Source organism: Pan paniscus, chromosome 21 (genome assembly GCF_029289425.2).
Source record: "Pan paniscus chromosome 21, NHGRI_mPanPan1-v2.0_pri, whole genome shotgun sequence".
In the NCBI taxonomy this organism is placed as follows: domain Eukaryota; kingdom Metazoa; phylum Chordata; class Mammalia; order Primates; family Hominidae; genus Pan; species Pan paniscus.
Genome location: NC_073270.2, coordinates 38,694,145 through 38,715,947, shown reverse-complemented (window position 1 = coordinate 38,715,947; position 21,803 = coordinate 38,694,145). Strand labels below are relative to the sequence as shown.

The 21,803-nt window shown below is 53.3% G+C and overlaps 1 protein-coding gene across 1 annotated transcript; it reads right to left on the bottom strand.

The window, feature by feature from the left end:
- Positions 1-2,921: 2,921 nt before the first annotated feature.
- BPIFB2 (BPI fold containing family B member 2) lies at positions 2,922-18,921 on the bottom strand. The gene is made up of 16 exons (XM_003814731.4): positions 18,865-18,921; positions 17,942-18,084; positions 15,508-15,601; positions 13,724-13,828; positions 12,677-12,823; positions 11,144-11,204; positions 9,535-9,595; positions 8,287-8,378; positions 7,815-8,000; positions 7,522-7,575; positions 6,887-7,057; positions 6,242-6,309; positions 6,050-6,095; positions 5,293-5,356; positions 4,838-4,914; positions 2,922-3,263 (listed from the first exon to the last, which is right to left on the bottom strand). Exons 2-16 carry the CDS (start codon positions 18,048-18,050, stop codon positions 3,222-3,224), a joined length of 1,377 nt encoding a protein of 458 aa, XP_003814779.2. The 5' UTR covers positions 18,051-18,084; positions 18,865-18,921; the 3' UTR covers positions 2,922-3,221.
- Between the last annotated feature and the right edge of the window lie 2,882 nt (positions 18,922-21,803).

The following is a 21,803-nucleotide window of genomic DNA, read 5'->3' as shown; positions in this document are numbered from 1 at the left end:
GCAGTACAAGAGGAAGAGGCTTCCTGCAGTTTCCAATGTGGGTTGGAGTTGGCTATGTGAGTGTGTGCAGGTGAAGCCTATCCCAGCCATGGGTCCAGAACTCAATCCCTCTGCAAACTTGCAACCTCAGCCTGGGGCCAGCCCTTCCAAACAGAAATCGGAACTACTCTCCATGCCCCCACCCATCTGGCCCAACCCCTCTGAAGGCCTCTTGCCCATGCCAGTGCCCAGACTCCTCCATAAGTAGCCCCACGTTACCTCTATCCAGTCGCCTATAGTCCAGAAAGCCACACCCTGAGCTGCTCCATGTGCAAGCCACACCCCAGAGCTCCCCTCTTTCGTCACCCCATGCTGCTTGCACACTGGATCCCAAGGTCTTAGTTTCCTGTTGTTTGTCCAGCAACTCTAGCAACTCTAGGCCAGCTGAGGCCATCTCCAACCTGGCCACACCAGCCAACATCTGTGCTATCCACTAGGCTGAGCAATGCCTTCTCCAATAAGGCCTGAAGCCCTTCCGAGTTTGTCTTTCCTTGGGTACTCTACCTCAGCCCTAGAGGACCATATAGAGTTTCCTTATGTCTTGCAGCGACTCTTTTATCATAGTTAATAACTCTTCATATTAAACTTCCCCTGTTTGAGCTCCTGTGTGGTTTCTATCTTCTAACTGGACTCAAACTGCTACACCCATCTGTCCCTCTCAGCAGCCAGAGCCCAGCAGGCACCTAACTGAATGACCAAAGGGTGTCCCTTAGGATGAGGGCAACTCTCCTTAGACAGACCACCATCTTCCTTCTGGGCAAGGAGCTTGACTGAGGCATTTTCATCCCCCCTTCACCTAAAAGAACATATATTATTGAAATAGGTACATCATGGGTACAAACAAAGCCTGGCTGGTTGGAAACAATGACTGAATAAATGGGCGGATGGATGGATGGATGGATGGATGGACGGACGGACGGACGGATGTATGTATGGATGGATGGATGGATGGATGGATGGATGATGAACAAATGGATGAATGGTTATATGGATTGATGGGTAGTGAGTAGATGGATGGATGGATGATGGACAAATGGATGGATGGTTATATGGATTGATCAGTAGTGAGTAGGTGGATGCATGGATGGATGGATGATGAACAAATGGATGAATAGTTATATGGATTGATGGATATTGAGTAGATGGATGGATGAATGGATGATGGACAAATGGATGGATGGTTATATGGATTGATGGGTGGGTGGATGGATGGATGGATGAACGAATGGATGGATGGTTATATGGATTGATCGGTAGTGCGTAGGTGGATGCATGGGTGAATGGATGGATGATGAACAAATGGATGAATGGTTATATGGATTGATGGGTAGTGAGTAGATGGATGGATGAATGGATGATGGACAAATGGATGGATGGTTATACGGATTGATGGGTGGGTGGATGGATGGATGGATGAACAAATGTATGGATGGTTATATGGATTGATGGGTAGTGAGTAGGTGGATGCATGGGTGGATGGATGGATGATAGATAAATGGATGGATGGTTACATAGATTGATCGGTGGGTGGGTGGATGGATGGATGGATGGATGGATAGATAGATGGATCACTGGACTGACATATTGAGCTCATAATCTTTTCCTAGGTTATTAACTTCCTTTATGGACTATGGCTCTGTCTTAAGTTTTTTGTCTCTCTCATACTGCAGACCACTCTGAGTGCCTGGGTCTCCCTCCCTCACTTCTAGAGCTCAGCCTATTTTAACCCTCAATAAAAGTAGGATGAATGAATTAATTAACCAAACAACCAAATGAAATACGAGTCACATTGTCCTGAGCAAAATCATGGGGGTGGATTTTCCAACCTGCCCCTTGCCACTCTCTCAGTACCACCCCCAACCTGTTCTCCACCACCAAGACTCTGGGCTTGGTCCAGTACCTTCGATCTCTCATGCTGGAAACTTTAGGAATGAACCTGAACCCTCACAGGAAGAGTGGCTAGGGTCACACCGTGCCAAAGGCTTTGCTTACTGGTGGTAAAAACTGAGGCACCTTTTACTCCCCAAAGGAAACATAAACAGAACATAAACCCCATATATCTAGGCAGGAAGGAATCCTATCTCTGGCTAAGAGATTAGCTTATCAGAGGTAGAAAATCACATGGCTTTGACTTGCCAGCATTTACATCCCTTGGTGTTCCTTAGGTCATCTTGTTCTGTGTGATTCACTGGGTGTGAAGGGCATTCAGAGGCTAAAGGGGTTAGACATGTTCAGTGTGACCAGAAGGGCAGAGGCCCAGGAAGCAGATGCTGCCTCTTTAGAACAAAAAACTTGCTCGTAAAACCAAAGGTAGAGAAACCAAAGATGGAGAAGCTGCCTAGAAGAGCAATGAACTCCCCATCACCTGAAGTTCATGACTCAGGGACAAGGTCCAGCTCTGGGAGCCGGAGAATGGCAGAGGGAACCAGACATCTCATGTCTGGATTGAAGGAAGGTCATGTCACCATCCAGCTCTGAGGCACCGTGCATTCCCCTCCTCAGTGGACCTTAGTCCCCACATCCATAAAGTGGAACTCCAGTCTCTGCCTGCCTGATTCATGGGGCTCTTATGAGGTTCTAGTTACAAGATGGGGCAAGCTGCCAGGCAAGGGGCACTGTGCCCAAAGTGCCACCATGGTGCTCTAACTTCAGGCTCATCCATGCGGCTCTCCAGGGTCCTCTTTCAAAACAGGAGCTCCCCCAGGCAAAGAGGTGACACAGTCAATGGATGTCATCAACAGAGATGTCATCAACAGAGATGTGGTTATGTCTTCTTCTTCTCCCAGGCAGCGTTGGTGGCTCCAGGGACAGACAGAACCTGGAGACTGCATGTAGGGAACTGGCCTTAGGTATGCAAAGAGTTTGCTGGGCTTGGCTGAAAGTTGCAGCTCAAGATAAGTTGTTTAATGCAAGAGGGCAGGTCTATACAGCCTGGAGGAGCAGTCTGCTCCACACTGGGGTGGGGCAGAGGAAGGAGGGGGGAGATGAGGGAAGAGGGAGAAGAGGAGGAGGAAGGGAAAGGGCAGAAGTGAGGGAGGGAGACCCAGGCACTCAGGGAAGATAAAACAGCCCAGCTAAGCAGTCCAGCTTGTTGGTGATGACTAAGTATGGTTTTGCCTCAGTTTCCCCAGTGGCTTGAAATGAGAAATTCGCCTGAGCAGCGAGCTGGCCCATGTCTTGCCTCAGCTCTGGTAGAAGAGTCCACTGGATATCACCACGTAGCCCTGAAGGGCAAAGGAAACCATGGACCAGGTCAGAGGAGGCACAGGCAGGACCCCAGCCGCCCCCTCAGCCTGGCTCTGAGTTCTGCTCTGCCATTCTTGCTGTGGGTTGTGAGGAGAGTCCTTTGCCTCTCTGGGCCTCAGTTTACCAGTCTGTCACTTTGGGGGTAGTAACAGCCTCCACCTCACAAGGTCACTGTGAGGATGCAGTGAGACCCCCATGGAAGGCACTGGTTGCTGCTCCGATGGTGGATACCACTGATGCTTTATGAATGGGAGCCCAGAACCGTGGAGCATCTTCTCCAAGTCCAACTCTCTCCAGCAGACTCAGGCACCCCCCACAGCTCCCCTATGCTACACTCCACTGCAGGAGCATTCTGGAGGGCTGCCGATCATTCATTCATTCATTCATTCAGTAAATCTTCATCAAGCCTCTACTATAAGCCAAGCCCTGTGGCAGGTGCTGGGGAGCCAGCAGAGAACAAGCCAGACCCAGTTCCTGCCCCAGTGTAGCTTGTAGTCTAGGGCTCTGTGGTCCAATAAGGCAGCCACAATTAGTGGCTATGGCTAATTAATTAGTCCTATGGCTAATTACATGGAAATTCATTAAAATGAAACAAAATAAAAAATTCAGGTCCACAGTTGCACTAGCCACATTTCAGTGCTCAGTAGCCACATGTACCTGTGGCTTATCATGGCTGCTGCTTTGGACAGTATAAATTTCCATCCTTGCAGAAAGTTCCATTGGTAACAGTACTGGACTAGGGACTTTTCACCTCTGACCCAGTGACTGGGTCAAGTGTCAAGGTGGGTCAGCCACTAACTGCCTGTTTTGGGAAGTCCTAGGGAAATTCCCACAGAGCCCTGCTCCTCTGTGTACCAATCGTTCCTTCTCGTGGGGGCGGATGATCACCCCAGTGCCTTGAGACAGTAGTTCTTAAGGAACAAGGGCATCCTCCCTGGAATTACATCAGCAGGTCACACTCATCGGGTATGAACAGCACGTGAGACATTGGGCTTGAGAGACCTGGGTTCAGCTTTCTGTCTTAGGCATGTCTTGCTGACTGAATTTCCTTTTATATCCCAGGTGCAGAAGAAAGCAGTTGTCGCATCTCACCCTGGGCAGTGTTGTGACTGAATCTCACCCTGGGCAGTGTTGTGACTGAATCTCACCCTGGGCCCACAATTTCAGATCCAGGGAAAGCAATTTTAGAAAGTTCAGGAAGTTCCCTACTCCCATCCAGCCTGCACAGTTTGTCTACAAAGTGGAAGGAGTCCCACTGTCATCTGCTCCAGATATCAAAGGGGTTGTGCCCATTCCAGGGCACAGGATCACGGGACAAGTGAAGGCCCCAATTGTCCGAGTGTGGCCTGGTGTGATATTTTATGAGGACTAAAGTAAGGGTGAAACCTTTGACCCAGCATCTCTTGGCATCCCGGACTTTTCATTTCATTGCAGTTAAGGATTCATGGCATGGTTTTGGCAGCCACAGAGGGGGAGGGAGAGAGGTGACCCCCACCTCAATCAGTCCCTCTGAGTGAAGGAGGCCCCTCTGGTCACACCCAAAGGCTCTCACCTCATAGACAAAGATCTCAGGGGCGACATAGTGGAGGTTGACCACACCAGGGAGGGCAATTCCCATGGCCAAGAGAGCTGCAGGCGAGAAAGAAGAAAGGATCGTCCCCTGGAGCCAGCCTGTGCTGAAGCCCTCATGTGCATCACAGCACTGAGTCCTCGCAGGCATCTGGGAGATGGATGCCATTATTGTTATACCCCTTTTACAGAAGGGGAAGCTGGGGCTCAGAGAGAAAAAGGAACTTGGTGAAGATCACACAGCTGCTTGGTGAAGATCACACAGCTGCTACTCAGATATGTGCCAAGGAGCATGCACACATGGGCTGCTAGACTCCAGAGGCCCCCTCTCACCCTGTGAGCCTGGGAGGTGGGAAGGGGGCTGGGATTGAGCACTGAGCAGATGTGGGGTATGGAGGGGGCCAGAGGGGCCCTGCTGGGGTGGAGGGCAGGGCTTACCATTGAGATGGTCCAGCAGGGGCTTCTCAAAAACGGTGCCCATCAGTGTGCGCACCTGATCTGTCTGTGGCCACGGAACCAGGGAGATGGGCCCGTCCCAGCCGAAGGGCCAGGAGAGATGGACAGTCAGGCACATACATAAATATACACAGAGACAGACAGACAACAGATGGATGGCAGAGGCTGAGGCACAGGGAGGAAGGCAGATCACCCATGTCCTGGGTTCAAGTGGGGCCCAGAAATACCCCCATGGTTGGCTCAGCCTTCGCAGGATCACACCCAGCAGCAGTGCTCACCGGAGTGGAGGCTGAGGGACAGGCACTGACTGTGGACACTCACGCACTGTGTGACCAACAGGTGGACTGGCCAGCAGACTGCCTGACGCAGATGACCGACAGACAGACAGACTGACAGCTGGGTAGAAGGGGGGCATGTTGATGGCATGCCAGCTGACAAGTGGATGTATGGTGGCCGATGACCCAATCACATCACCTGGCTGAAGGGACAGCTGACATTCTTTGTCCAACTGACCAATGGACTTTTGGGGTGAGGGCTGGGTGACAAGTCATCGACTGCCAGGCAGAGTATCAGGCAGATGGACTGACTGGCCACTGTCCCCAAGCAGCCCGGGGAAGCCTGACTATAGTGGCACACACAGGCACACGGGTCAGCACATGTACACAGCCATCCCTTCCCCAGGCTCAAGGTGTGCCCTACCCAGGACGGGGGTTTCTAGAGGCCCCAGCCCCCCACTCACATCAATGAAGCCCACGTTGGAGGAGGCCACCGTGAGCTGGACATCCCTGAAAGAGAAGCAGGAGAATTCAGGACAGGGTCTGGCACCTCCCTACGCCCAGGCTCCCTGGCTAACACCGTGACCCAGGGTGGTGATGGACCCATTGCACAGAAGAACACACTGAGGCTGCTGGGTCCAGGTGGGCTCGTTTACCCCAGCACAGACGTGGTCCCCTGAAGCTTCACCTTGGACACAGAGAGCTGGAGTCTCAAGTTCACTACCTGGGCACATGGGGAGAGCAGGGTCAGAGGGTACAGAGCCATGAGGGGGGCACCAGCCACCCAGCCTCCCACCCATCTCCCGACTCATTCAGGCAGCAGGTGTCTGTGGAGCCCCTGCTATGTGCCAGGCCCCACGCTGAATGTTGGCAACAACACAGTGTGAACAAGGCAGACCAGCTCCCTGTCCTGGGAACGAGCTGCCAGCTGTGGGAGAGGGGGACCGTAACCACAGTAACCAGGCGCCATCCTTTCAGAGAGTGGCAGGGGCCACAAATGCAGAGAGGAGGTGCCGAGAAGGCTGATGGGGACCTTCTTACTCAGGGTAGACCAGGAAGGCTGCAACATTTAAGCTGAGGCCTGGAAGAGGAGGGGGAGCTGGCCATGCCAAGAGCCAGGGTGGGAGAGTCCTAGGCCGAGGGCTCAGCACATGCAAAGGTCCTGGGGCGGGAGTGTCCTGACACATTCAAGGAACAGCGAAGACAATAGTGTGAGTAGAGCAAAGATGAGGGGACAGTGAAGCAGGGAGGGAGGTCTCTGTGACAGTTGCCTGCCTTCCGACCGGCCCCACCGCACTCACCACATCCAGGGAGAAGAGGGATTGGAAAGCCGAGTTGGAGGCTGTGGCCAGGACCTCCACGAAGGGCTGCAGCCGCAGGGTGGCGTTGTTTGTGTGGAGCATGGCCACAGGTGTGGCACCCAGCCGCACCTTGAGCACCACAGGCATGGGCTCGGGAAACTGGCGGGCCACCTGGGGAGGCAGAGGCGGAGGAGGCCCTGCTGAGGCAGCGGCTGGCGGGCTCTCTGGTCAGTCACTCCTCAAATGCTGATTGGGCCACCATGGCGCTGTATGTGACTGGGCACAGAGGTGGGTCCCCCCTCTGTGTAAGCCAGTGGGTCTTACAGGCCGCTGGACAAGACGAGGGGGTTGGATCTCCCCGAGGAGGTGACCTTGAGCTTGGTCTTGAAGAAGGATAAGGGAAAGGGAGGAGAAAGACATTCCAAACAGCAGACACTGCTCAAGCAAAGGCACAGAGAGACAGAGTGTGATGTCTGGGCAGAAGTTAGAGCCTCCCCAAGATGGAGGAGTAGGTTTAAGGACAGACGCTGAACTTCACTTGGGACAGATAAGAGCCAGCAGAGATCCCATGACCCAGAGAACCCCCACCCCAGTCCCTTGTCTCAGTCCCTGGAATGATCAGAAACATCACCGACCTCCGGGATGAGCCGGCCCAGAGCAGAGGTGTTCAGCAGGTTGTCATCCGACCTCTGAAATCAGCACCCCAGGCCACAACAGGTTTTAGGACAGCTGCTCCCCAAGACAGATCACCACTTTCCCCCTGAGCAATCGCTCCCCATAGCCCCCGTTTAACCCTTCCAACAGCCACCCTGTGGCGCCAGCTTCAGCGGCCCCACCCACCCATGATTTGACCTCTGGGAGGTCTCCCTAGGCTGGGCCACAGGGAGCTCTTGCCCCACAGGCCCTGGGCTGCAGGTTGGGCCCTCACCAGCTGCCCTGTGATGTCCAGGTTGAGGGCACCGGCCTTCTGCAGCAGCAGGAGCGCAGAGTCAAACAGCTGCTGGGAGAGGCCCACGGTGGCCATGGAGCCCTCGGTACCCACATGCCTTGGCAACACAAAAGGGGTGGCATCCGTGGGCAGGATGATGGGCTTGCCCAGCAGGAAGAGAACAGCCTGTAGGGGTGGGAGGGGGAAGTGGGAGAAAAGCAGCAGGGCCTCAGCACGGAGGTGGCTCCATGGCAGAACCTGGACTCCTAGATGCCACTCCCTGCCCCCCAGCCCCTGCAAGATGCCACATGTGTAGTTCACACTTTTGCCTGTGTGGCATGCTCCCGGCTGGGACACTATTCCAGCTCCTCCTCTCCTTTCCCACTCCCCCGCTCCTTTAGGAATCTTCTGGAACACCAAGGACTCCAGAGGCAGCAAGCCCCCAGCTCTGGGCTGGCCAGGAGGCACTTACATTGACTTCCAGGGAAATGTAGTCACTGGTGACAGTGGGCACACTGACCATGGAATAGCGGATCTGGGACTCAGGACCCACGGGGTTGAGGCCTTCATGAAACCAGGGTAGAGAAGAAAAGATGGCATATTTAGCACTGCTCACCAACGTTTCATCTATCCAGAAAAGTTTATTTATTGTCTGATTACCCTGATTAGCCAGAGCCAGGCCACGAAACAAAAGAGGCAGAGCAAGCCTCTGAATAAGCAAATTTAAGTGGCAAAGTGCACATGGCCAGGATTGAGCTACTCACAGCCTGCTGACTCTTAGTTTAGGCACAATTCTAACAGGTAAGCTTTCTGCTTTCCCCCTTGGTGGGAGACTACTGACCCCAAGTTAGAAGGAAGGAGAAGGGCCCAGTCCAGGCACAAATATCCCCTGACAAAGGTGAGAAGCAACCACAGAAAAAGAAGAGAACTCTCACTTATCAAGGTCCAGATGCTTGACTTACAGCATCTCATTCAATCCTCGTTACAATCCTGTAGGGTTATTTTATACACACATATGCACACATGCACACACACACGTATGCACACACGCACACGCAGTCTGGTGAGGTTCAGTCTTGCCCAGGAGTGTAATACCTGGTCAGTCTGACCCCAAAGCTATGCTCTTCCCACCTCATCACACTGTCTCCTATGAGAACTCCAAGAGCACACCCCACTGGGGCCAGTTATGCAAGATCACAGAAGTCCAGCTTCCCTAACAGACCCTCCGAGCAGCCTTCAGGGAGGCATGGCTCAGAGCCCAACTCCTCTGAGCCTCAGAATACTCTTGCAGGGAAGTTTCAAAGGGCGAGGCCAGGCGCGGTGGCTCATGCCTGTGATCCCAGCACTTTGGGAAGCCGAGGCAAGAGCTGGTCTTTGGAATGATGATTCTAGATTCTAGAATGATTCCAGATTCTAAGTGTCAATGGTCCTTGGATTCTCCAATGTTAAGACTCATGATTTCAAAATTGTATTTTGTTTTTCAGATTTTTTGATCTAAGATACACAGATTCTAGAATCAAAGACTTGGTTTTGGTTCTAGAATTTGGAGATTCCCAGATTTCATGAATAATTACACTGTTTTGGGAGCTCACAATTCAGTCACCCTACAACTGACTCTCCTAGAGGTCGACCGTGATCCAGAGTGGAGCCTTTGGAGGGTTCTAGGGGCTCCAGGGGGTCCCAGAGGCCCCAGCCCCCTCCCCTGGCTCCCAGATCTTACCAATTAAGGTGCCCAGGTGGACATTGACACCCTGCACCAGGTTGGAGATGCTCAGGCACAGCTGTGGTAAGACAGAGAGAAGGAGGCTGGGGTTAGGGCAGCCCTCAGGCTGGAGGGCACAAGGCTGAGAGGGGTCTAGAGTCCCTGTCTAGAAGCCTCCCCAACCCATACACCATGCCTGGAATCCCTTCCTCCACCCGCCAGTGGGCATCTCCTGGGACCCCTTCCAGGCACCGAAGAAACAGAGGAGAAGCAACCCAAAGGCTGATGGCAGTGTGAGCATAGGTCCCCAGGCACGGAAGAAAGAACAGAGGCCGTGGAGCCCAGCCCAGGTGGTCATAGCTGGGCCTGAGCAACGGAGGCAGGGAATCTGCTGCAACGGGGCTGAGAGCTCAGTCTTGAAGCTCAGCTGGTGAGAGGGTGGTGCCCATGCAGAGGCAGGCAGTGATCAGCAAGCCAGACCAGGCCAAGCTTCAGATGCCAGGCCAGGGAGCTACAGAGGTTTTCCCTGGGCACCATGGGCAGCCAGAGAAGTACATTATGTTGGGATCAGTGTGATAGAAGATGGGGGCAGAGGAGGAACTGCAAGGCCAGGGGCACTCGCAGCCTTAACCAGGCAAGAGCTGGCGAGACTGGGCAGGGCGAGGTCGAGAGGAAGAGGAGAGGGTGGGTCTTCCTTCCTGCAGTGCTGCCTGAAGCCCCTTGCCCAGAAGAGACTGGCTATGAGGGCAGCAGGGGGACTACAGGGAGAGGAAGAGGCTGGACCAACAGACAAAGTTAAGCTGTCCACTTGGGCATCCCGCAGGACTCTCAAGAGGAGCTGCCCCACCTTCACCCCTTGAGCCTCGGTTTTCTCATCTGTAAGGTGGGCATGTTGCAGTCGCCCTCTGGGGGGTGTGGGGTGGCATGCAGGAGGTTGACTTCGTCTCTACTACTGCCCCTTAAAGCAGTAGTGGGGTTGGGATGGGATAGGGCGGGGAGAAAATGAGCTCCCCCTGGGCAGTAGGACCCTAGCCCCTGGGCTACCCTCTCTCACCAAGTCAGCTCCATGCAGACAATGACAAGAGCTAAAATAGTAATAATAATAGCAGCACCCACTCTGCCAACCACTGTCCCGAACTCTTCTGAAATGTTAATGCATTTCATGCCTGCAACCACCCCACGGAGGAGGGGCTTTGTCTCTTTCAGTACAGATGTGGAACCAGGAGCAGAGACTGCACATCTGGAAAGGACCAGGACCCGTCCAGGCCACAGGTGGCCCCATGCCCACACCCTCGTTCACTCTCGTTCTGTCTTCTTTTCACAAACCACAGGCCCATGAACCCCACTCCATCCACCCTCTAGCATGAAATTGGGGCTGCCCTAAGAGGATGAACCTCCCCCTCCCCTCCAACCCCATAAACTCTGCCCTCATTTGTGCCTCCCCATCACTCCCCTGGACCTGGCACCAGCCTTTTCCCTGCCTTCATGGGGACCATGAAGGGGCATCTTTTTTTTTTTTTTTTTAATCCCAAGCAAAGTACCCCCTGCCTGAAATCCCACTCTTTCTTCACTGTGCCTTCTTGGTGAAGCCATGCCCTCCTTTCTGAGAAATCTGCAAGCCCTTTACCTTGTTACTCAAGACAGCTTTAATGTGCTTCTGCACCAGGACCAGCAGCGCGTGGGAGGTGCTGAGGGAGAAACACAGAAAGAGTTCCCGGGCTCCCAAACATATTAGGTCCCGTCATTCAGCACAGTCGCATGTCTGGGAAGAGAAGTCTCTATCCTCAGCCAGGAGGCCAATCAATTCCATTCGATGCCCTGCCATCTGCCAGACACAGTGCTGGCATAATTGGCCCCATAGATGAGGAAATTGAGTCTCAAAAGAGAGGGTCATTTATCTCAAGGTTTGGAAATGGCCAAGAATGTGGCGCGTGAGACAGAGAGGGCGTTGCAAAAGCCAGACTTGGCCATGACCTTGGCCAGCTGGCTTCGTGGCCACTCTAAGCCCAGTAAAGGTTGGGTTAGGGGGTAGAGCTGGGATCCTGGGTCTGCTTCATGCTTTGGGTCCAATTTTCTGTGACACACCTAATAAAATCCCTTCCTGCCTCTGGGCCTCCGTTTCCCCTCTAAACAACTCAACAGTGCTCCATAGGCACCTATGGTTCCTTGATTTGCAAAAATGTCGATCCAAGCCACAGCCCAACCTTGCTGAACCAGCTCCCTGGGGAGGTGGGAGGGTGGCCTCTGTGTTCCCAAAGCCTCTGGGCTTCCATTTCCCCTTCAATAAGCTGTGAGCATCCCCTGCCTATAAGGACAGTGAGGGGTCATGAGTCACACATGGTGATCATGGGACACAAGTGTGAATGGGTTTACGCAGCCACATCCCTCTCTGGGGAGAAAGCTCAGTCTTGATGCATACGTTGCATTCTTCTAAGCCTCCAAGATGCTCAACACCTCAGCAAGCCCCGCTCACATTGGGAAGGTGCAGACATGGTCTAGGGGGATTTGCAAGCCATGGGATTAGTCGGGCTGCCTGGGCCTGAATCTGGTTACACCATTTGTCAGCCGGTGGCCTTAGGCAAGTCACTTAACTGCTCTGGGCCTCCATTTGCTCTCCTGTAAAATGCAGGAAATACTTAACACCTACCTGGTAGGATACTGTGAGGATCAAACGAAATGATCTACGGAAAGGGCCTGAACAAATGCTCAGCACACATAAGTGCTCTGGAGGCGGGAGCTGCCATCAGCCTTTATGCAGAAGGGAGCGGCCTGCGAGAGCTGGCTATTGGTGGGTCCCAGGCCCTCCCTGGCTTCCTTTCCCTCATCTCTGCTAGGAGGGGTGGGTCTCCGAGGTCCTAACAGCCAGTCTGATCCACCCAAAATCCCTCCCCAAAGAGTATGCTAATAGCTAGTGTGTATTGTCAAGTGGTGCAGGGGATGGAAAGGTCCCAGGCTCTGGCTGCTCACTTGCTGTGTGACCTCAGGCATGCCTCTCCCCCTCTCTGAGCCTCAGTGTCCTCCGACATAAAACAAGCACAATAATGGGGGCCCCTGAGGCCCTTGTGGCCATTGGTTAAAGTCCTGAGTGGGCAGCTCAGGAAACAGCAGCACAGCTTTGGCATCTGGGATTCCTATCACCCTGCCCTCACCAGGCACCCACCTGTTACTGCCATCAAACTCGTTGGCGTGGCCCGAGAATAAAGAGCAGGCAGAGATGCTGACCACAGGGGTCCTGATGGAGCTCTGGGTCACGCGGGTGTCAGCCAGCAGTTCCACAGGCAGCGTCAGCTCCAGGGGCTCTGGGGCGCTGTAGGGATGCCAGTCCTGAGCCCGAGCAGCACCGCCCAGCAGAGCCCACCATGACTGATGATAGATCTTACAAATTCCCCAGCCCCTGCCTGCCCTCCACTTGGCCCAGGCAGGCCCCCCACTCCCAGAGTGAGATGGCCCTACCTGGGGCAGGCCCACAGCCCCCAGCCTCAAGACTCCACTTGGGGTCATAGACGTTGCAGCAGTGGGTGTGAGCACTGGCTGTCCGGAGCCTCTCACTGTGAGACCCTGGGCCAGTCATTTACCATGCTGAGCCTCAGTTTCCTCTTCTGTAAAATGGACATAAGGTTGGTGGGACCTATTTCGCAGGGCTGTGCTGAGTTTCCTGTGAGATAATCATGTGAAAACACCCAGCACAGAGCCTGGCCCACAGGAAGCAATCATAAAATCATAGTGTCAGGGTAGAGAAGCTAGATAAGAGACCCCTCTGACTGCACAGCTCATGGTGTGAAAATTAAATGCAGTAACATACAAGATGCCAGGCACACAAAAATAACTCTGATCGTTATGCTTATTGAGCGTCTCTCATGTGCCTTGCCCTGGGAAAGAGAGGACAGTCATTATAATCACAGCAATGAACCCATTCACCAAACCGTCACTGGCACTTTACAGAAGTTAATCCCATTTTACAGATGAGGAAGCTGAGGGGTAAACAAGCCAAGTGACTCTGCCCAGTTGCAGAGCTGTTGAGCAGGGTTCTCAGAAATGTTCTCACTATCTTGCTCCCCTCCAAGCATGAGGGGAGAGAGAGCACTGGACAGAGAGTCAAGAGGCCTGGATGAGGGCCCTGGAGGAGTTGCTATCCCCCGTCCCCCCACTGTACCCCTCGGAGCATCCCCAAAACCCTTCTCACCCCCTAACAAGGAGATCCACTCACCGAAAGACCTTGAAAGTAAAATTAGCTGCTGCCAGCAGGCGCACTCCGAAACCAGCAATGAATTTCAGGTGGAGGCGGGGCACATGGACATTCAGAATCCGGATCCTGCAGGGTAGTAATCAAGGTGACAGAGTGGCCCCCATTAAACCATGGGATCAACTCTGGGGGGGGGTGCTCTGAGCCATACCCACACGATGTTATAAAGAAGGGCTTTCTGACAATTGGAACCATGAGGTAAGGGGAAGATGGTGAGTTCTCCATCACCACGGGGCATGCAAACCAAGGTTGGACACCAGCTGGTAGGGAGAACATGCAGAAGGGCCCCCGCTTCGGGCAGGACTTGGGTGAGATGATTGCTCAGGTTTTTGAAAGTTTCCGACCCCTGCCTGGAAAGTTGGGAAGGTTGGAAAAGAAAAACTTCAGGAACCACAGAAGGCAGAAATCCTCTCTCTGGTATCCTAGTCAATGTCTGCAGCTCGTAGCCTACAGCAACACAAACTCCCCCACTTCAAAGCTCCAAGCACTCTCCAGCTAACCTGTGATTTATTTTATTTCCTAAATGAAAGTCATTTCTGCACTGTACAGTTCAGGTCCCCGTACAGAAGCTGCTTCTGTGCACTCAACAATCCTGGGTTCAATCCTGCGTCTACAAACAAGAGCCCTGGGCACTGTTTTCAAACAGCCCCATGGTGTCCATTGTGTGGCCAGACCACAAGTGATTTAGGCATCTTTGGTCACTGGGTATTTATGTCCAGTTCTCCACCTTTATTAACCATGCCATGAACTGCATTTCAGCTCTTCCTAAGGGATCTCAAACTGGTGGCCCCCAAGCCAGATGTTTTTTTCACCATCCACCCATTGTTCCAGGGTCTTAAAGTCTTAAATATTTTTTGTTTGTTTGTTTTTGTTTTTGTTTTTTTGTTTTGAGACAGTTTCATTCTTGTCGCCCAGGCTGGAGTACAATGGCACAATCTTGGCTCACTGCAACCTCTGCCTCCCAGGTTCAAGAGATTCTCCCACCTCAGCCTCCTGAGTAGCTGGGATTACAGGCACACGCCACCACTCCCAGCTAATTTTTGTATTTTTAGTTGAGATGGGGTTTCATATGTTAGCCAGGCTGGTCTTGAACTCCTGATCTCAGGTGATCCACCCACCTCGGCCTCCCAAAGTGTGGGATTACAGGCGTGGACCACCGCGCCTGGCCTTTAAATGTTTTTTAATTAGTTGCTATCATTCCAAATTTGATGGATTCTAGATGTATATCTTCTCTTGGAAACCCAAAGGTCTGACAGTAGTGAGCCCTAGTTCCTATGTGGAAGGTGACTGTTGACCAGCCCAGGGGTGTCTAAGTTTGGGATGCTCCACATCCCTATGCCTTTAGTTTCTGCATTAAGCAGAGTAGGGTGGAGGTAAAGGAGGCTCAGATTCACGTCTAAATTCAGTATCCAGTTTCTAGAAACAGAGGGTCCTGCCAGCCCTGGGGACCCAGGAGCCAGTCTTAGCCCTTGAGGGCAGAAATTCACTAATTCAGAGGCACCAGGCCCCGGCTTCTCCATCTTGAGTCCCTCTCTTAAATCATCTTGTGACCACTCATCTTGTGGGAGGGAGCACTCACCTTCAGTGGAGAGTGCTCATCTGGTGGACTGGAACACTTTGCCCCATGGATAGGAGCATCTGCCCAGCAGGCAGGAGCACATGCCCGGTGGACTGAAGCACCCACCTGGCAAGCAGGAACACTCCACTTGGTGGCAGGAGCACCTTCTCTGGAGGAGGGGAGCACTCACCTGATGGGCTGAAGCGCCTCTCCACTCCAGTCCAGGAAATGAGGGACAGTGACCTGCAGGGCCCGCTGGAGAGGGGCTTTCCCAATTTCAGACACTGTGGGGCCAGGGTAGAGTGAGGTCAGGGTGCCCTCGGGAACCACCAAGTAGCAAGAACACACTGCCTGCCATCTACCCTGCACCTTGGGCAGAGGGTACTCAGACTGGAAGGGGTAGGCTTACTCCAAGCATATGGGGAGGGCAGCTGACTCCCCATGAGCCCACCTTGGGTGCACCACTCGCATCAGGCCCTCTCTACCTGGGCATGACCTCCTTCTCCCCCTCTGCCTCTCAAAATCCTGCTGATTTACCCCGTCCTTCAAAAGCAACAAAATCCTTTGCCCTCTTGCAAGGTTCCAACCAGATCCCATCTCCTCTGGGAGCCTTCCCTAAGTTCCCAAGCAGAAGGGGCATCTCCCAGTCATCCCTGGCCTGCTGTGGAGGCGCCCATGGGAGCAGAGGGGACGTCCCTTGGGAGGGGAGGGGACAGCCTCACCTGGAGGCTGAGGACTCAAGAGTCTCTCAGATCCTGGTTTCAAACCGCAGTGCTCACTGCTACTCACTGCCTGTGTGGCTACTCTGTGCCTCAGTTTCCCCATCTATACATCTGCAATGATTCTAATGGTATCTGTCACATAGGATCATTGTAAACACTCAGTGCACAGCAAATGCTAGCTTCTACCATTGCTATTTATTTTTGTAATAATAGCGGCAATCGTTTATGTTGTGATCCTGTAGTGCCAGGCCCTGTTCTGAGTGCTTTACTTTTCCTGTTATCGTGCCCAGTTTACAGAGAGGTGAGGGCACCTGGCCAGGGAAAGCTGGCTTTGGACCGAGGGACCTGGCTCCCGAGCCTCTGGGCATCCTCACTCACCTGTGCTGCTGAGCCCCAGAGAGGTGCTAATTAAGCAGGAGTTGAATTAGAATAAGAGGTAATGGTGCTGGAAGGGAGCTTCAAATGAGGAGTCAAGAGGCCTGCCCACTGCTCAGACTCACTGTGGGAACTTGAGGGGTCCCTGCACCTCTCTGGTTCTTAGTCTCCCCCAACAAGAAGCATAAAGGCGGTGGTTTCCATGTTTCCCAGCACCCCTCTCCCACCTAACCATCTGCAGCTGAGCTGGGACTCACACCCAGACCTCAGACTCCATCTACAGTGCTCCCTTGACGCAGGGTTTGAACTCTGGGGCTTGCAGGATGGGGTGGGGAGGACACTGGAAGTAGCCACTCAGCCCAGCCTGGGGAGCAATGCGTCCAGCGTGGGCCTCCAGCCAGATTTCTGCCAAAAACAAACACAGGCAGGCAAGCTGGGGAGGGCTCCCTGGGGACAAAGGAGGCTTGCACAGGATGGGCAGAGGGCAGGAAGGCGGCGGAGGGCGCGGGCCTCATGGCCCTACCTGCAGGCATCCATGAATGGCTCCATGTCATGCTCTGGCACGGATCACTGACCCCTTTCATTGCCTGCCCATCAGCCCGGATATGAGGTCCCGGAAGGCTGTGTTTACCCAGGGGTGGGGGAAACCTGCTACTTCCCTGAGCCACTGCTTCATGTCCTGGGCCACTGAAAGTCCCATCTACTGTCTGACCTGACTTTCTCACACTGTAATCTGAGTTTGGCCTTGGGGGAAACCGCTTCTGATCTCCTGGCTTTGGTGGGAAACCAAATTCTCACCGGGAGGCAACTCGAGGTGAATAAACATGTTTGTGCTGGCGTCCTGGACCTTGGCAATGTCTGTCCCTCCCTGGGCCTAAGTTTCTTCATTGTGCCCTCCTTAGGGGATTGGGGCAAGACTTGGAAGGATCTAGCAGCACAGCCATAAGACAGAGCCCTCGCACAAGTGGGACCCAGAGAGCGGATGATTCTCTCACGCTGAGCTCAGAAGGGATGTAACTTTAGAACACTCCTTGCATCACGGTGCTAGACAGACCTCTCCCAAGAACACACGTGCGTGCACACACCACAGACACAAACGTGTACACCCAGGGTGAACAGCTGTACCTGTGCACACACATCCAGGCAGCATCATGGGCTTGCACCCTCCCCGACACTTAAGTACACACGTGGGCACAGCTCTATGAAATTTCAAACTCATAAGTAGACACACACAGGTAAAAATAGCCCCTCAAACCGACCTATGCCCACATCACCAAAGCATGTGAGCAAGTCACATGTGCACACTTGCACACTGGCCACATGACGTACTCCCCCCTCACGCATTTATGTAATAAGCATTTGTTGAGCAGCGCCATGTGTCAGGCACTGTCTGGGTGCCAGGCACACAACTTCCAATTAAAATCTGGGTCCTCATGGGGCTTTTGAGTTCACAGATACGCACACACACTTAGGATTGCACACGCATGTACAGGTTCACAGACACTCACTGGGTAACACACCGCTTACCGTAGCTCAATGCTGCCTTGTTGAGTCGGACCACGGTGCCTGGCGTGGAGGCACCGACCACGGGCAGCAGCAGTGCCAGCAGCAGGCCCAGCCTACGTGCCCAAGCCATGGCTGCCCTGGCCGCTGCCCACAGGATCTGTGGGCTGGGGTAGAAATGAGCATCAGGGAGCTCAGCCAAAACAGCCCACCCCTGAGCCACCCGAACCCCACTCCAGCCTGGAGGGAACAAGCCCTGACTGGTGATCCCAGCCCTACCCCAGGCCCACAGACATCAGTTTTTGCATCTCTGCATTGGGAACCATCACCTTGCCTTGCTTGCTTCATCAGGAATCATGGGGGAGTCCCTTCTGGAAATGACCCCCAATGCCCAGAGAAGAAATGGTCTTGCCTAGGGCCACACAGTGGACTGGGACCAGGTGCAGGACCCAAGCCATGGCATAGAAGGATGGTGAGACTCCCAAATGGGGAGACTGCGGGTAGTTTCCTGTCCCAAGAAGATGCCCAGGACTGTATCACCTGATGCCGGAGTCCAGCCCCGTGTGACAGCCAGCTTGGTGTCCAGTTGTCCACCAAATTCAGCCAGGGGAGGACCCAGGGTGGCTCCTGTCCTCATCCCCTCCTGGCCAGGTGATAAATGGCCTAAGAGTAGGCCTCTCACATGGCCCCCATCCTCTCCTGACTCAGTCTGGCCAAATAGGCAGATCTGTGTCTGACTCAGGGAGAGAGAGCCAGGCAGGAATGAGGGACTGCTGCTCAGGTGGGTCTGCTGAGACCCAGGATGGCGGCACTTGCCCAGGTCCTACAGCAAGGCCAGGAGTGGAAGGACCCTTCTGCAGAGGGTGGCTGGAGGTAGCATCCCCACTGAACAGATAGGGAAGCCAAGCCTCCTTGGAAGTGGTGTACCAGCCCAGCCCCATGCCTACCTCAGGTGGTTCCTGAGACAGGTGAACTCTCAGCCCCAGGGTAGCCCTCCTCTGCCCCAGGCAGGCAGATGCAGAGGCTACTTTATAAGGCTCCCAATGTGCAGAGTCCACTGGGAAGGGACCCAGGGAGCGGCGAGTTTGCTTGTGGTTGCAAGTGTTTTCCCTGCAAACATGGCCTTTGCCAAAGTGTCTCATCCCACATGTGCGCTGGGGCTGCCACGTAGCCAGTAGCCAGGCCCAGCTCCCAACCACTACAAGCCCCTGGGGCTAGGCAGCTATGGCCTTAGTGAGGGCCAGGAGATCTCTGGAAGGAAAGCTGCTTCTAGGAGGGTATCTTATCATGCCCAGCCAAGGCCTGGGAGGATGGGGCCCATGAGGACCCCATCCCCCCTCCCATAGGCAAGGGGATGGCTGCAATGACCCCTCAAGCCTGGTACCTCCAAGCTCTCTCGGAAACATGACCCTTTTAGGAGGGGCAGAAGGCTACCTGAGCACCATCCTCAGTCATTGACTGAGCCCTGACCCTGTCACATATTCACACACTGAGCCCTGACCCCAGTTACTGAGCTCTGACCCTGATCACATGCTGAGCCCTGATCCCAGTCACAAACTGAGCCCTAACTCAGAAGGGAACAGAAGAGAAAGTGTGCGTGACCTGTCCCCACAGCTTAACATCCCAGCCTCTCTCCAAATGCACATTCCACTCACAATGGATTAGTCCACGGTCTCTTTCCACATTACAAACGTCAGCCTCCACCTTGGCTGGATGGGACCCAAGGAACTGTGTGTGCGCATGAAGGAATTTGCATATGCACATGTGTGGATGAGGGTTGTGTTGATACATGCATGTGAGTGTGTGTGCATAGTCACATGTACAGGGAAAATGTGTGCTCTTATGTGTGAGTGTGGACATGAAATGGGCACGTTGGCATCTTGGTTTATGGTGTTGCGTGTCTATTCACACAATCCAACAGGACCACAGAGGTGGGGAGTTTTGTGTACATGTATGCATGTGTGGGCTTGGCCTACTGAGTGTTTGTGGGTCTGTGAGTGTGTGGTGTTAGGTGCATGTGTGTATGCAAGTGGACTGTTTCCTGGGATGGGGAGGTACATGTGTATATGTTCTTGTGTGTGTGCATATATGTGTGCACAGCAGGCGATGGCCTTTCCATTTTTCTTCATTGGCACAGGATGACTTGGGGCCTTTCCCCAACTCCAGGGCACTCCTTGACTCCCACTGACCCCACACCAGCCCAAATATCAGGCCCAGCTCCCAGGCCCACCCTGTGCTAGGCCTCCACCAGTGTCTACAAAGCTGACCACAGACACCATCAAGCCCTCCCCTGAGCAGCTGGAGCTCACTTGAACCAGCCCTGCCTCCCAACCAGTGCTCCCTTGCCCCTATTCTAGATGCAAAGAGGAATGAGAAGAGCCTGCTGTGAGCTCCCTGACACCCTGCTCCTGGCCTTGGTCTGTCCACCAATGCCCAAGACTGGGCCCTCCTGCGCCCACACCATAGCTGATGCAAACAGCAGACTCAGTGGACAGAGGCGCAAATATTGACCAAACCCACTCTCGGTGTTTGCTGTTGGCCTGGACACTTCCTTTTCTTAAATATTTCCAGCACAAGAGCCATTTGGGTGACAGCCAGTAGACATAAAAGAGGGAGATTCTCACCAGCCCATCCCAGATCTCAACCGGCTCCTGACAGCAATGGCAAGCACCGTTTGGTGAGCACCTGCTATATGCAGAATGTTCTGCCAGCCACTTTGCCTGCATCCACAGGGATGGGAGCTGGTTCTGCTCAGCCCTGTTTCCAGCACCTGGACCATACTAGGTGCATAAATATTTGTTGAATGAATAAATGAATGAGTATACATTTGAAAGACCCTTGTAACAATTGTAGTGGTGGCATTTCAGAGTTTCCCCTTCACTGAATATTCTCAGGGGTTTTGCATTGGTGTCCTGTTGCTGCAATAATGTATTATCACAAACTTAGTGACTTAAGACACAATTTATCATGTTACCATTCTGGAAGTCTGAAGTCCCAGATGGGTCTCCCTGGGCTAAAATCAAGGAAGTATTGGCAGGGCTGTGTTCCTTGCTGGAGGCTGTAGGAGAGGAATTGTCCACCTGCCTTTTCCAGCTTCTAGAAGCTGCCCTTATTCCTTGGCTCCTGGTCCCTTCCTCCATCTTCAAAGCCAGCATGTTGGGCTGAGTGCTTCTTGTGCTGCCATCTCCCTGCCTCCCTCTTCCATTTTTAAGGACCCTTGTCATTACATTGCACCCACATGGGTAATCTAGGGTATTCTTCCCATCTCAAGATCGACTGATTAGCAACTTAAATTGCTCTTCTAGCTTTAACTCCCTTTTGCCTTGTGACTTAACATATTTACATGTTCAGGTTTTAGTGTGTGGGCCTCTTTGAGGGACCATCGTACCACTTCGCATTGGTAATTAGCCTGCAATTTTAAGCAACTGCCACCAGGGGGCAAAAGTGAATTCATTTTAGCTTTGCTATCCAAATAGTCAAGCTCCCTACAGGCAGGGCGAACAGAAAAAACTTAGCCCGACATTTCCACTCGGTTATGCTTTTATTTTCCCCAGTAAAAAAGTAGAACTTTATTTTTGGACATAGAGTCTCACTCCGTTGCCCAGGCTGGGTGCAATGGCGCGATTTCTGCTCACGGCAACCTCTGCCGCCTCCCGAGTCATGCAATTCTCAAGCCTCGGCCTCCCGAGTAGCTGGGATTACAGGCACACACCACCACGCCCAGCCAATTGTTTGTATTTTTAGTATAGAAGGGGTTTTGCCATGTTGCCCAGACAGGTCTCAAACTCCTGAGCTCAGGCAATCCACCCGCTTCTGCCTCCCAAAGTACTAGGATTACAGGCATCAACCACCGCGCCCAACAAAAAGTAGAACTTTATTAAAGCAA

Coding starts and splice junctions, on each gene's coding strand:
- BPIFB2 (XM_003814731.4), bottom strand. CDS start 18,050: ATGGCTTGGGCACGTAGGCTGGGCCTGCTGCTGGCACTGCTGCTGCCC. Junction 6,310..6,886: donor CCCTCTTCTCCCTGGATGTG/GTGAGTGCGGTG, acceptor CCATGTGCCCAG/GTAGTGAACTTGAGACTCCA. Junction 5,357..6,049: donor CCAACGTGGGCTTCATTGAT/GTGAGTGGGGGG, acceptor CCGTGGCCACAG/ACAGATCAGGTGCGCACACT.